Here is a 12,950-nt window from a genome sequence, read left to right as displayed (position 1 = left end):
ATCACGCTGCACAGATGGTGAGATTTGGCAACGAAGAAACGGCACTCGTCAGGAGAAAGCAGACTACAATCAAATTTTTTTAAAATCATCACAGGACTGAAGTTTTTTAAGTACTGCGTATTCAATTTCGAAAAATATTCTGTAACTGTATATAAGTTCATTTTCTCACTAAATTTTTTCTGTTGTTCTGCTGTAAACATGATTATTAGGTTCGTAATGTGCAAAATTATAACATAGTTTGACGTTTAATATTCTTTTCCTTAACACCTTCGTATTATCCGACGTTCTGCAGGCCCGTTTATGTGGGATAAGCGAGACTCTGCCGTACTCATTTGTCAAATTTTTTTCCCGTAAAAAATGCCCTTGAAATTTGAGCCCAAAAAGATTTCAAATCTACTAACTTACTCCACAAAACATGCGCGAATGGAAAGTTTGGTCCTTTCAAAATTGTCGATTAGCGTAATTTTCCTACAGAACTCGGAAACGAAAGTCAACTGGAATTTCATTGTCAAAACTTAAGAAACTTATGCTGGAGTAATTGCCTTCATATTTATTGAGAAAAGCAGCAATATATGATATTCGCTCCGTTAAAGGACACCTTTGAACCACGAATTCTGCCTGGTTACTACAGGCGTCGGGAAGGATTTTGATGTCAGTAATAGCCTACTTATACAGTGACAATGGGTAGCTTAAATACGCACTGCTCATTTTCCTTGTGTGCAAAAAAGTCAACTTGTTCTTGGTCACAACAGAATTAAAATATTTGAATTCTTTAATGAATACGTCGCCCACAAAATTCACTTTATGTGCCCAGCATTGGTAAAGTAAAATGTTGTCACCAAGAAGTGTTTTTAATAATTTGAAGCACGCAGTCATGAAACGCGCGGAGTCTGATACTAGCTCCTCTATTTTGGTATTTAGTTTCGTATTCTTTTAACGTGTCAAATATAGCTTGGAAGTACACGGGAGAATTAACGATAAAATTTAAATTATCGAGATTTCGCTTTAGAGTAGTGAAAATTCAAATTTTTGCGTTTATTCGTCAAAATTGGCAAATTTCGAATTTATCTCGTGAATTTCACATTTATCGCGGTTATTTCGTAAATACGAAATTTATTTACGCGTATCCCTATTTATAATATTTTGTACGTCGGTGGAGGGGGGATTCTAAGTGATTTTTATTCTCAGTTATTCGACTCACACATTTATACGACGTCTTGACTCGGCCTCTTCAGCGTCGTATATACGAGGTTCCACTGTACTATACAATGACTTCAGAATTCTCCAGCATAGTACCTTTGCGAATATATAAATTTATTTTGCCTTGTTAAATCAGCGAATTTCCATTGAATAAGGAGGGAGGAAAGAGGTCCTTGTCCTTGAAAATGAGAACATTCACGTCAACACTCTCTTCATTAAAGCAAAAATATATGAGAATCTGTTCTAAGAAAGGAAAAGATGAAGGCACGAGAAAATATTACACTTTTAAATTTCTTCGGAACTTCAACTCGTTGTTATGATGACGACGGCACTTCAATGGTCGATGCACGAGAACCTGAGAACTTGGTTATTACAGAACGGTTCCTTTTGCAAGGGGGGAAAAATAAGACACACACAAGTTCCTTCCAGAGGAGAAAGAAGTCCTCTTCCTTCACCTCCTTCCGCATTTTTAAGGAGAGTTTATGGAGCGTCTCGAGCAGCTTCCACTCGTGTCAACACGAGCTGAACAAGCAACAAAAATTACGGAAAATATTGGAAAACGACGGGAAATGTGAACTCTCAAAATTTTTCCCATCACCTCTACGCGGCGTTTACGAAAAATGGAACTTTTCCGAGTTGGTGAATATTTACTAGAGGCAATTAATTATATTGCGCATTTTAGGAGACGCGTCTCGGAAGGATTTCTAGGGGCTTGTATGTCTCGTGCGCATTTTTAGGGTTCAGCAATCGTCTTCCACATTTTCATTACCAACTGGGGGGGGGGATTCAAGTATTACGTGAGCATCGATGGGGGGAAGGGGTTTCACATTTGCTGGGAGGTCAGAAATGGGGGGGGGGGTCAGAAATGGCTGAAAATCTTCTGACGTAATACTTAAATAGACCAGATGAGCCAGCAAGTCTCATAAGCATTTTTAGGCATTAGCAAGACTCATACACATCTTTGAGGGTCAGCTAGTCCCATATGCAGTTTTAGGGGGGTTAACAAGCCTTATAAGCCGTCTATAGTATTTTTAGGAGCCAGCAAGTCATAATCTTTTTAGGTGCCTGCAAGACTCCTTCTCATTTCTATAGGCCAGCAAATCTCCTGCGAAATTTCAGGCGTCAGAAAGTCTCATACCAATTTTTTAACGTTCAGGGGAAGACTCGTAGGTGTTTTCGAAGGATCAGCAAGTATCATACACTTTTTATGTGTCAGCAGGTCTCATACGGATGTTTAGGGTCCAGTATGTCCAGGTCTGTGCATCTCTGAGGCTCACGAACTCTCTAGTACATTTTTAAGGTAGGAGGGGGGGTTGCAAATTTCATAAGCATTTTTAGGGGTGAGCAAGTCTCATATGCATTTTCAGAGGGCAGCAAGTCTTATGCACATCTTTAGGAGGTAGCAAGTCTCATGCACAGTCTCCTACGCACTTCTAAGAAGCAGAAAATCTCCCATTTCTAGGGGTTACTATAGTTTATCACGTATTTCTGGGGGTATACAAGCCCTTTAAATATTCCTAAAGGTGGCGAACGCTTTTATGGATTTCTGTGGGTGTTGGGGTTGCTCTCCTCCTAGAGAAGCAACCCCGCAAAATTTGCATTATACATTATACAATATACATTCCCTGATTAATCAAACATTTCCGGACCTAGCAGAAGAGACCCTGCATTTCCAGCTTTGCCCAGGGCCCTACTTGCAGTTCCATAATCAGAAAATGATCACCGTGTTGAATACACTGGATTTTATCTACGGTCCCCCTTTCGAGGCGAGTTAAAAGATCAAGCAACACGTGTCTGTCCCAGTTGCTCAAAATGGGAGCACGAATACCTGGAAACGGAAAAATAGAAATTGGAATATATATATAACTGGGCAGCAAGGAAAAGGAAAAGCCGGAAATTGGTGTTTGAATTGTCGCGTTTATATTTCCGGGCAGAGAGAGATACATTTTCTTCGAACATGACATATATCGAAACTGTTCTCGATTGGACGCCGTACGTCATTTTTCACATTTGGTGGAGGTGGGACAGACACCATCTCCTCTCTTAAGATCCTTCGTTCTTCTTTCTCTTGGGACACAGTACAAATATTAGCACTTGGTTCCCCCTCAGCAAATATCCGTTTGATCTGTGACTTCTTCTCATGGTATTAACGGGAACTTGAATCAAAGAATTCTCTCCTATAGTCAAAGTTAAACAGATAAACATACGAGTTTTTTTGTTTCTTATCCATCAAAGGCTGTCTGAATAAATAGAGATGTTGATTCAAAAATTCTCTCTCAAGTGAAATATTGATAAAAACGGTAAACAACCCCCCCTCCTCTAACGGCCACATTTTGTTTTAACCAAATGCGTCCAGCACCTCCTAGAGATAGAAGGCAACCGCACGTGTTGCCATAAACGTCATTCAGACTACCTACTAGTAAGTTTACCACATTTTGAGACACAGAATCCTATTTCGTTTCCTTCTTATTTCGGCGTAGAATCTTCCTGTTTGGCCCACAAATACCGCGTAGTGATTGGAAGTGGGGCATAGAAATCGCCAATTCTGAACCCGATCATTTCTTTTCCGCACGCCGATGATACTACTACTACTTCACCAAACACCAACTCTGGCCATATCGCTATATTGCAATTTACTGCCGTTAGTGAGATGGGTTGGAAGTGAAGGCGCTGCCTATCGGTGGTCGCCTCGAGTTCTCGTCAGGGAAAATATCTTATCTATATCCACCCTTATGGTTCGAACCCGGGACCCTGACAACAACCTTCACGATGGTAGACGAGCATCTTACCACCATGCCACTCGGGCACTACGACGATGATACTGGCACGGAGCAGGGAGTTTTTCTTTCCTGAATATTCTGAGGGAAAATGGAGTACTTGCCGACGTCACAAGCAGACTGCGGAGGACTTCTATCTCTAGGAGGTGCTGATGCGTCCCATAGGTATATTGCATTAACATTATGTATTGACATTACAAATAAGGGGCCGTTCAAGTATTACGTAAGCAAAATTTTTAGCCATTTTTGACCCCCCCTCCCCCCCCCTGTCAGCAAAAGTCAGCAATACGCTGACCCCCCCCCCCCCCTTGTCAGCAAAATTTCGTCATCAGCTCTGCCCCTATGCATCCGAACTCATATTTTCATAAAGGGTGATCGATGACGTAAGCATTGTCCAAACCCCCCTCCCCCCCTTGTCATCAAAAGTCAGCAAATTGGAACCCCCCTAACCTTGAATGACCCCTAACCTCGAACAACGATTTCTGAGTAATGGCCGCTTTCTACATGAAGTCAGAAAAGAAAAAAAAAACGCATATCGCTATAAGAAAAATAATTTTTCAAGATGATTTTTTCAAGAGTTTTTTCCCTCCAAACTGTGTGGGGGAAAATATTGTGTATGGTTTCTCTTTGGCTGTGTTACTGCTAGATGGGTTTATTGGAGGCAGTACAGAGAGAAGAAGGCCCACTTAAGTAATTAATAGTTTTGCCGTAGGCTACTTAAGTGATCTCGAAATGCCCCGCGGGTGACATAAGTGATATGTAAACGTGCCCTAGGCCACTTAAGTGATCTATAAATGCGATGTGAGCCACTTGAGGGATCTTTAAATGCACTGCTGGTCACTTAAGTGGTCTGTAAATGTGATGCGAGACACTGAATTGATCTGTGAGGATGTGCCGCTTAGTTAATTAGGCCACATCAGATGACTCTGAGGGCCACATTTGCCCCGCGCGTTATAGGTTGAGCATTTAGCCGCTGTGGTAGTCGAGTGGTCATAGTGACCCCACAGTGGTGGTTCGCATCCGGGTTCTCGCGATGCGAATCCGTCACGATGAACACTCGACTACTACAGCGGTTACGTGTTCAACCTATAACGCGCGGGGCAAATGTGACCCTCTTAGCCATCTGATGTGGCCAGTGATCTCAAAACCTAGTTTTATAAGAATAAACTAAGCGGCACGTCCTCACAGATCACTTCAGTGTCTTGCAGCACATTTACAGATCACTTAAGTGACGATGCTGAAATTGGTTTTCCGCGAACTTCAAGGCATGAATGCATGAGACAGGTCTACAACGGTAAATTTTCAATCAGAACACTTCACTCATAGTTCGAAAAATAGGTGGCAGCACTATAACAAGCATTACACAGAAACAAGATTCACGTTAGGTTCACAACGCGGACTCGGACATTTCAGCATGTACCGATTCGTTAGAAGTTCCGCAGAGAAATATAGACGAGGTGCATGTGTGGTTTAGTAGGTTGAGCATGTATGGTCTAGTTCAGCGGTTCTCAACCTTTTCTGACTCGCGGAGCCATTTTCAGTGTATAATTGCTATGGCGGAGCCCTGTTTAACACGAGGAGCCCTTTTTAGCATATTGATTATATGGCGGTACCCTTTAGGCCTCTTTTTTTGTTTGTTTATCAAATTTATTGATTTATTTTATTATTCTCGAGTGGCCGTGGAGCCCCTGGGAAGTGCACACGAAGCACCGGTTGAGAACCGCTGGTCTAGTTGATCATGGGTGGGAACAAATAATTACTTGGGGTTGCTAAAGGCAGGACCGTCTTGGTCCATATCAGTTTTTTTCCCCCCAAGTCGTTCCTGTTGTGTTATATCTCAGATTGCGATCCTAAATTTTAGGATGCCAAAATAGCACTGTATAGATCGATTAATAAATCAATATAATGTTATCAATATAATCCTTATTTTAATATAATGAATTTTATAATTATCATAATCAATTACAAAACGGGTTATCATTTTACATGTAATATAGATAGCAAGTTTTAGTTAAACGGCCACTTCCCAATAGGGGAAACATTTTCTGAAACAGAAGGCATTACGTTCCCATTATGAAGAACTTCATTTAGACTATAGTTTGAGGTATCTATAAAAGTCTCCATTCCTGTGGGTCGCATATGAATCTCAAAGCATTCATGAAGCCTCAAACATCAGTGCAGAACGCGTCATCATGTTTTCATTTCCAAAATAAGAAGAAAAATTCGCCTATAGTCAGTGATTTTTGAACCTTGGCTGCAATGGCTTTTATATATGCAGGGTGTCTTATCATGACCTCCCAAACTCTGCACAGCCAGATTCCTCGCTTGGAATGCATAAAAAATGCCCAAAGAACTGTACATGTAAGACCCATAGGTTTCGAGAAAAATGCAAAAGAAAAGTATGACGTCATATCCGGTGCAAGGGAAAAAAAGAAAACTTTCCACGGCGCGCGCATGCGTGCTTCGATGTGCGCGCGGTGGATATTTTGAACATCTTCCAATGTAAACATATGCAACTACCCGAGAGAGAGACAGAAAGATGTGTCTTCATGTTTCCAATAAAGTCTTTTCTTTCCCCTTGCACCGGATATGACGTCATACTTTTCTTTTCGCATTTTTCTCGAAAACTATGGTTCGTACAGGTACAGTTCTTTGGGTATTTTTTATGTATTCCATGCGAGGAATCTGGCTGTGCAGAGTTTTGGCGGTCTTGATGGGACACCCTGTATCTAACTACCGTATATCAGTTAAATTTAACATACATTGTTGAATTATTGCAATGTATAATGTAAAAAACTGTGAAGGTGATAGAAAATTTGTACTTTCAGATTTGAATTTCCCACATAATAAACCTTTAGAAACAGGTATTTCCATATGAGAAATTTTTTCCTTGTAGAACAGTGTAATTAGTCATAACATCACGAGCAGAGCATTACAAAATGTGGCTATTTATTTATTTTATTATTTTTAGTATTATATTTCTTGTTGCAATTTTCGATTATTTTTAGTATGGTGACTATGCGTTTGTTTTTATTAGATTGCATATGATATTTAATCAGTTTGTGTTATGCATGATTCTATATTTTTTTGTGCTTGATTATACACGATTATGTGATCATTTATACGATTTGCATACAGTTTTAAAATGATAAAACAAAGCTCTGTCGTGGAAAGTTAAAAGATAAAATTGCTGAGGCGATAGTTTCCACAGGGAAACTTGTGATCCTTGTCCATGGTCGGTATTCAATGTCATTGTTTGCTCATGGAAAGATAATTTGTAATTTATGATGCATTCATGCGATCCCAATGGAAATAATTAAGGACAAATAAAAATGAGTATGAATGCATAAATTTTGTTTTTATTCCAAATATAAATACAGGAAATTATTAATTCATGCCTACAATGTGAATGGTCTAGTCGAAAATGCCTGGTTTGGTGCTAATCTTTTAACCTAATCAAAAAAGGTTATCAGATCTGTGCAATGTCTCTAGGGCTTGGAGCCCAACATTTTCCTAAATGTCCGTGGCATCTGTATGTGTGTGCCTGTAACGAATATAAAATATCTTTCATCAAGTCACCCCGCAAATAATAAGCACACATTTCGCTATAAAACAACCAGTATTCAACAAATTGATTTAATTGGATTAATTATCATTCCACAATCGAAACAATAAGTAAACTTACCAAAGCAAACCTCTGCTATGAAGACTGTAGCCACTAAGCACTATAAACAAAGTTTTGCAATGTTTTTCATGAAACCTTGAAACACGGGTTAAGCTAAAAAATCAGGCGGGATAATTTTGAGAGTTATGCCATCATTTTTAATTATAGAGGCTCACACTAGTGGTTTGACCTGTAACCATCTGTCTATTTCATTTACAGTGGCTAGGACATCATGTAAAACAAGAAATTAGTCATTTCATTTTCATGATAATTTTGGCAAAAACAGTTGAAAATGATCGAAATTTTGCGAATTCGTGCCATAAAAACAGGGGTTTATATTTTCTTATTCATCACTGGCTGCTCTCATAATAGAAAATGCATGCCACAATTCATTGATAGATGCCTATAGAGTAAAATAAAAAGAATTGATGCTTTTCAATGAAATTTGAGTCGCAGGGTACAAAAAAATGGCCAAAAAAAAAATAACCGTTCCAATTTGGCGCTTTTCGGTGTATAAATAAGATGAGAAACTTGTTGAAACACATATTTTTCACACTAAGAAAACTGAAATTTCTACTATATTGATACTGAAATGTCATTAAAACATTTTTAGCAAGAAATATAGAGTAATAAGAAGTTTTCCTTTGAACGGTCATATGTCCCCTTAGCGTGTATTATTAATTTATGATTTTAAATATAAAACAAAGAGCATCAATTTTCCATGTTTTTTAAAAAATTCAATCAAAAATATATTTTAATAGCAACAAACATTTTCCAAAAAAAAGAGAAACATCCCGCGCTTCTTCATATGGAGCAATTAATTGGCCAGATGATTGGTTAAGGTATCGACTACGTTTAATACGTCATTTTGAAAGAAGATGTCGCTTTTGCATTTTTTTTTTTTTATGAATGCCCCCATTTCTTGTAATTCCAAAAATAGGAATTTTTTTTTGTTTATGTGACGCTCAGAATCGAAGTTCCGTGTATTTCAGTGCTGCATTTTTGCATAAAACACTATTCGATAAATATAAACTTTGAACGTGTTTCACTGAAAATGCTATTTTTTTACATTTTACTTGAGTTTAGAACATGATGTCTAAAAACGTATCGATTGCAACATTATAAAAGTTTGATTTTAATATGATACTTTTTTATAGTATTGATGCTATCAATGAAAAATTTGTTTTGTCACGCGTGTTTCTATAACTACAGTGATGGATACCGAAGCCACCTAGATAGACTATAGCTAGTAGTATCTACGAGGCTTTATTTATACCCAATATGTTCAATTAAATTACAAAAAATTCATACGTACATCAAGAGATTTGAGCGTATCTTATGAGCATATCATATAATGCTTTGAATTTTTGTCCAGAACCTGTACCATTGCTAGATAAATGTGCTATGCAAATTGCAAAACGCTTCATTCATAGAATTTTTTGCAATCGTAGTTTGGAATATTAAATGAATTTTGCTTAAAATTTGATATAAAAATAGGTGTCCGTTATCGGGAGGTTATACTGTACACCACAGGACACATAGCCATTATTTCCTTATTTACGCTTTGCAGCATGGCTCACTGAAGTATAGACATAGTAGCCAATGCAGTGACAATGTGTGAGCTTGTTTTAAAACTCATTCTTCTTTGTCTCACAGGGGGTGAAACGACAGAAATCAAGCTTATTACATGGCAAACTACCTCACAGGGTTAACGACGATATTTTTTGTTGCCATTTGCCACCTGGTGGACTCCATTGGATCTATGAAATGGCCTATTAGAAGAGTGAGCAATGTCACTGGAGACATTGTCCTTGGCGCTTTATTCCCTATACACGAAAGAAACGCCAAATATGAATGTGGACGCTTACAGGTAAGCATAGACCAAAGAAAGTACCCGTACCGTTTAAATAGAATGTAAAATAATTGGATCAATTCATTATGATTTTCACCACTTTTTTTTCGCAACCAACCTCATTGTTATGACGATTTGACAGTACCTCCTAACAACAAAAATGCCTCATTAAATAACCAACAATGCAAATTCGGCTGCCGAATCCATCAGTATTCGAATCAGTATATTGAAAAATCCAAGCTGATAAGAAAATGATTTTAGTAAAGTAACAGAATTCTCGGAATTTCTGCTTTTGTTATGGTTGGGGTATTTTCTTACTTTCTAACCGAGCACAACTCGGGTCTTTCGCCATGGGCAATTACTACCGAACGAGTCGTACCAGAAGTGTGAGCACGTGTACCTAAGGCAAAGCGCAAACTGAGCCGCGTGCAGCTTTCGCGACAGCGACGCAGGGCAGCATTCTGTTTTGCGGCCAACGGAAATCAAAGGGACGGCGCAAATTGAGACACTAGGTCACACTACGCTAATCGCGTGTACGCACTCGTTGGCGCTGCTGCTAAGCTGCAGAATTTCTTGTTTCGTATTCGGTAGGGGTTTTTCAAAAAATAAACCGTCATTTTGATGGAGTTCGCATTCTCTCTTATGAAATATTGTTTAACCTTATCAATGTTATTTACATAAAAACGGCATTATCAATTACTTCTTTAATTAATTCCTGAATTACTTTATTTCTTTCTGAATTTTTATTAAATATTATTGTTCTTTCATTAGTTTTGACTTTTCATACAGATGACGGGCCTGCTCAACACAAACTCTAAAATATTGACACGTTGATATTTAAATACATACTACAAATCTTATGTTCCAGTTTATGTATGTACACTGTATGCGTATATTACCTGTACATTTTGCGTACACTTTCCGTTGCTACAAAACACAATTATTATAATATTGCCGCATTATAACATATGCACAAAGCAAAATGAGATTGGGGGGAGAAAGAAAGGGGAAAAAAATTGTCAGACTCAGTTAGTCGAATCAGAACCAGAATCCAGCTAGCGCCAGAATCCGACTCAGGACACAGACAAAGGCCTCAACCACGGCAGCAGCTATAGTTTTGTTTTTCCACTCATTCTCGAGCACATACTCATGAACAACCATATCTCGAATTTCATTCACTTTCATTGATTTTTACGGCCGCTTGGGGCTCGAATATCGGCAAAGTTATTTCATGACCACCCTGTATTTCATGGAAGTGGGAGTAGGCGGAGGGGAGAGAGAGAGAATAGTAGACGTAGAAGGTACACATGGATTTGAAACATATCATGGTTAGGTTTTGGGTCTTAGAATCTCTTAGAATCTCTATAACGGTGACCAAGTAACTGAGTTTTATGCTAGAAAATTCATATATAGTTGGTCCTTTGATTTCCCGGGACCAATGACCGTTTCGAGAATCTTCGAAACAGAATAATAAAGAAAAAAGGAATGCGATCTTTATTTTTATATAAACTCTCCGATGAACACCACATCACGTTTCCAGGTATTTCATCCCGCCTCTGGGATACGGAAATGTATTCATTCCTATTACCCCTTCCACGATCTTTTTCCTAACCTTGTCCTTCACCATAGAATACCTTTCCCTTTTATTTTGTTGGAGTATTTTTACCGGGATTCTGAAACCAGGGATGAAATAGAAAAAAAAGGAGGTAAGAATTTCTCTTTTTCCCGGTCCCCGATTTCTTGCTTTTAGCTCCTAATAGAGGGAACGCGAATGGGATGAGAATGAACGATGTTGGGAACTTCTCTTGTTACCTGTGGCAACGGTAATGGAAGGATATGTCTGTTTATAAATGCGGCATTATACCAGTAAAAATGTGAATGCCGGTGGCGGCTGTGTGTTGGTGTGTCCCGTTGGAAAAGTTTAGACGCTAAAAGATATTTGCTTTCAGAATTCGTGTATTTTAGAATCCATCTTTTCTTTTGAATAGATATGAAATCAGTAAATAGTATAATCATGTGAAATTTGTCGTACAATGCAGTCAACGCAGCTTAAAACCACTTCCCGTACAAGCTTTTGGCAACGAATTGGATTACCTATATTTGAAGAATCGGTGATAAATCGGGGTTACCTCGTCCAAACCTAACCTCACATTAGAAGCAGAAAGGAGGAAGGGAATAATGTATAATATAAAAGGGAAAAGCAAAATAGATAAGGTAGATAAAATAATTTTTTAGAGTCTTCTTTTCGCCCTCACCCTACGTGTTATCGTTCGCTCTTACATGCATACAATAGAAAGATACATCATGTTGCGTGGGGGGGGGGAATCTTTAACAAAGTATATAAAGAGAGGAGGGAAAGAAAAACAGCTTCGCGAGAAAAGAGGGGAAAGAAATACAAAGGACTTGCTTGAATTAATTTGACTAGCAATTGGACGCGATATTACGTTCGTGATTGTAAAAGGGTAAATTGGGTATCATCGGTTCCAGTGCATAATATCCGGTTAAGCGGAAAATTCGATAATACGGGGAACAATTCAATAGTCGTTTCACACTCAGTGACGTATTTACAGGAGGGCTCAGTGGGGTACAGTCCGGGGGTGACAAATTTGGATACCCGTTTATACGTTATCTGATTAAGCTGAGCCGACTGTATTTTGAAATTTTATTGCAGTCATTATGGATCAGAATTTGCAAACGTTTATTTCTCTCCTTAGGACGAAGGTGTTCATCAGCTCGAGGCTCTGCTGTTCGTATTGAAAAAGATCAACGCCGATCCGTCGATCCTGCCAGGCATAAGGCTGGGGGTGCTGGCTTTGGACAGCTGCGACTCGACCGCTTATGCCCTGGAGCAGACACTCGACTTTATCAAGGGCTTCATAGCCCGCAACAACGCTCACGGGTCATCTGGTCTCGAAGGCCAGCAATTCACGTGCGGCGACGGTTCCGTGCCGATGTACAGGTCCGGGAGCTTCGACAGAGTCGTCGGGATAATCGGCGGCCAGTCTTCGTCCGTGTCGATACAGTTGGCGAATCTCCTGCGACTCTTCCATGTGCCTCAGGTAAAGTAAAGATATCATAGAGCGGTACATAGATGTCATCCATCCTTACTAGGAGTCTATTATTGCTAAGGCACTTAGAGACGCGGGAGGACTCGTCCTCCGTCATCTTAGAGTGACAGAACCAATTTTTTGTTCATAATGACATCTGATCGTAAAAACAAAAATGCAGGACAGGGAACAGCGATTGGCTAGAGCAGGAATATACTGACCTCACAATTCTCTCAAAGATGACGGATAAGTCAGCTTGGAGTTTCTAGGAAAGCCCTAACTTTTTCGTTCTAACATTTATCTGAGCACCGGAAAATAAACTCACACTTCTGTCACTAGGTGCATTGTAATCTCGATTGTGCAATCGAATGGTGCACCATTTTTTAAAACATAGGAGGAGTACGTACATA

The 12,950-nt window shown here is 39.2% G+C and overlaps 1 protein-coding gene across 1 annotated transcript in view; it reads left to right on the top strand.

Moving 5' to 3' along the window:
• Positions 1-12,950, top strand: part of LOC149081518 (metabotropic glutamate receptor 3-like) — an 84,768-nt gene that overhangs the window by 36,246 nt on the left and 35,572 nt on the right. The window contains exons 2-3 of the mRNA XM_089238454.1: positions 9,298-9,511; positions 12,208-12,552. Coding sequence (XP_089094580.1) covers positions 9,329-9,511; positions 12,208-12,552 — 528 coding nt within the window. The 5' untranslated portion in view covers positions 9,298-9,328. The remainder of the gene's footprint in view (positions 1-9,297; positions 9,512-12,207; positions 12,553-12,950) is intronic.

This window comes from Pholcus phalangioides, unplaced genomic scaffold, assembly GCF_987345545.1.
Source record: "Pholcus phalangioides strain wild (caught in Gottingen) unplaced genomic scaffold, Ppha-v1.0 ptg000010l_1, whole genome shotgun sequence".
In the NCBI taxonomy this organism is placed as follows: domain Eukaryota; kingdom Metazoa; phylum Arthropoda; class Arachnida; order Araneae; family Pholcidae; genus Pholcus; species Pholcus phalangioides.
The sequence above is the reverse complement of the archived record's forward strand: the minus strand, read 5'-3'. Positions and strand labels throughout refer to the sequence as shown.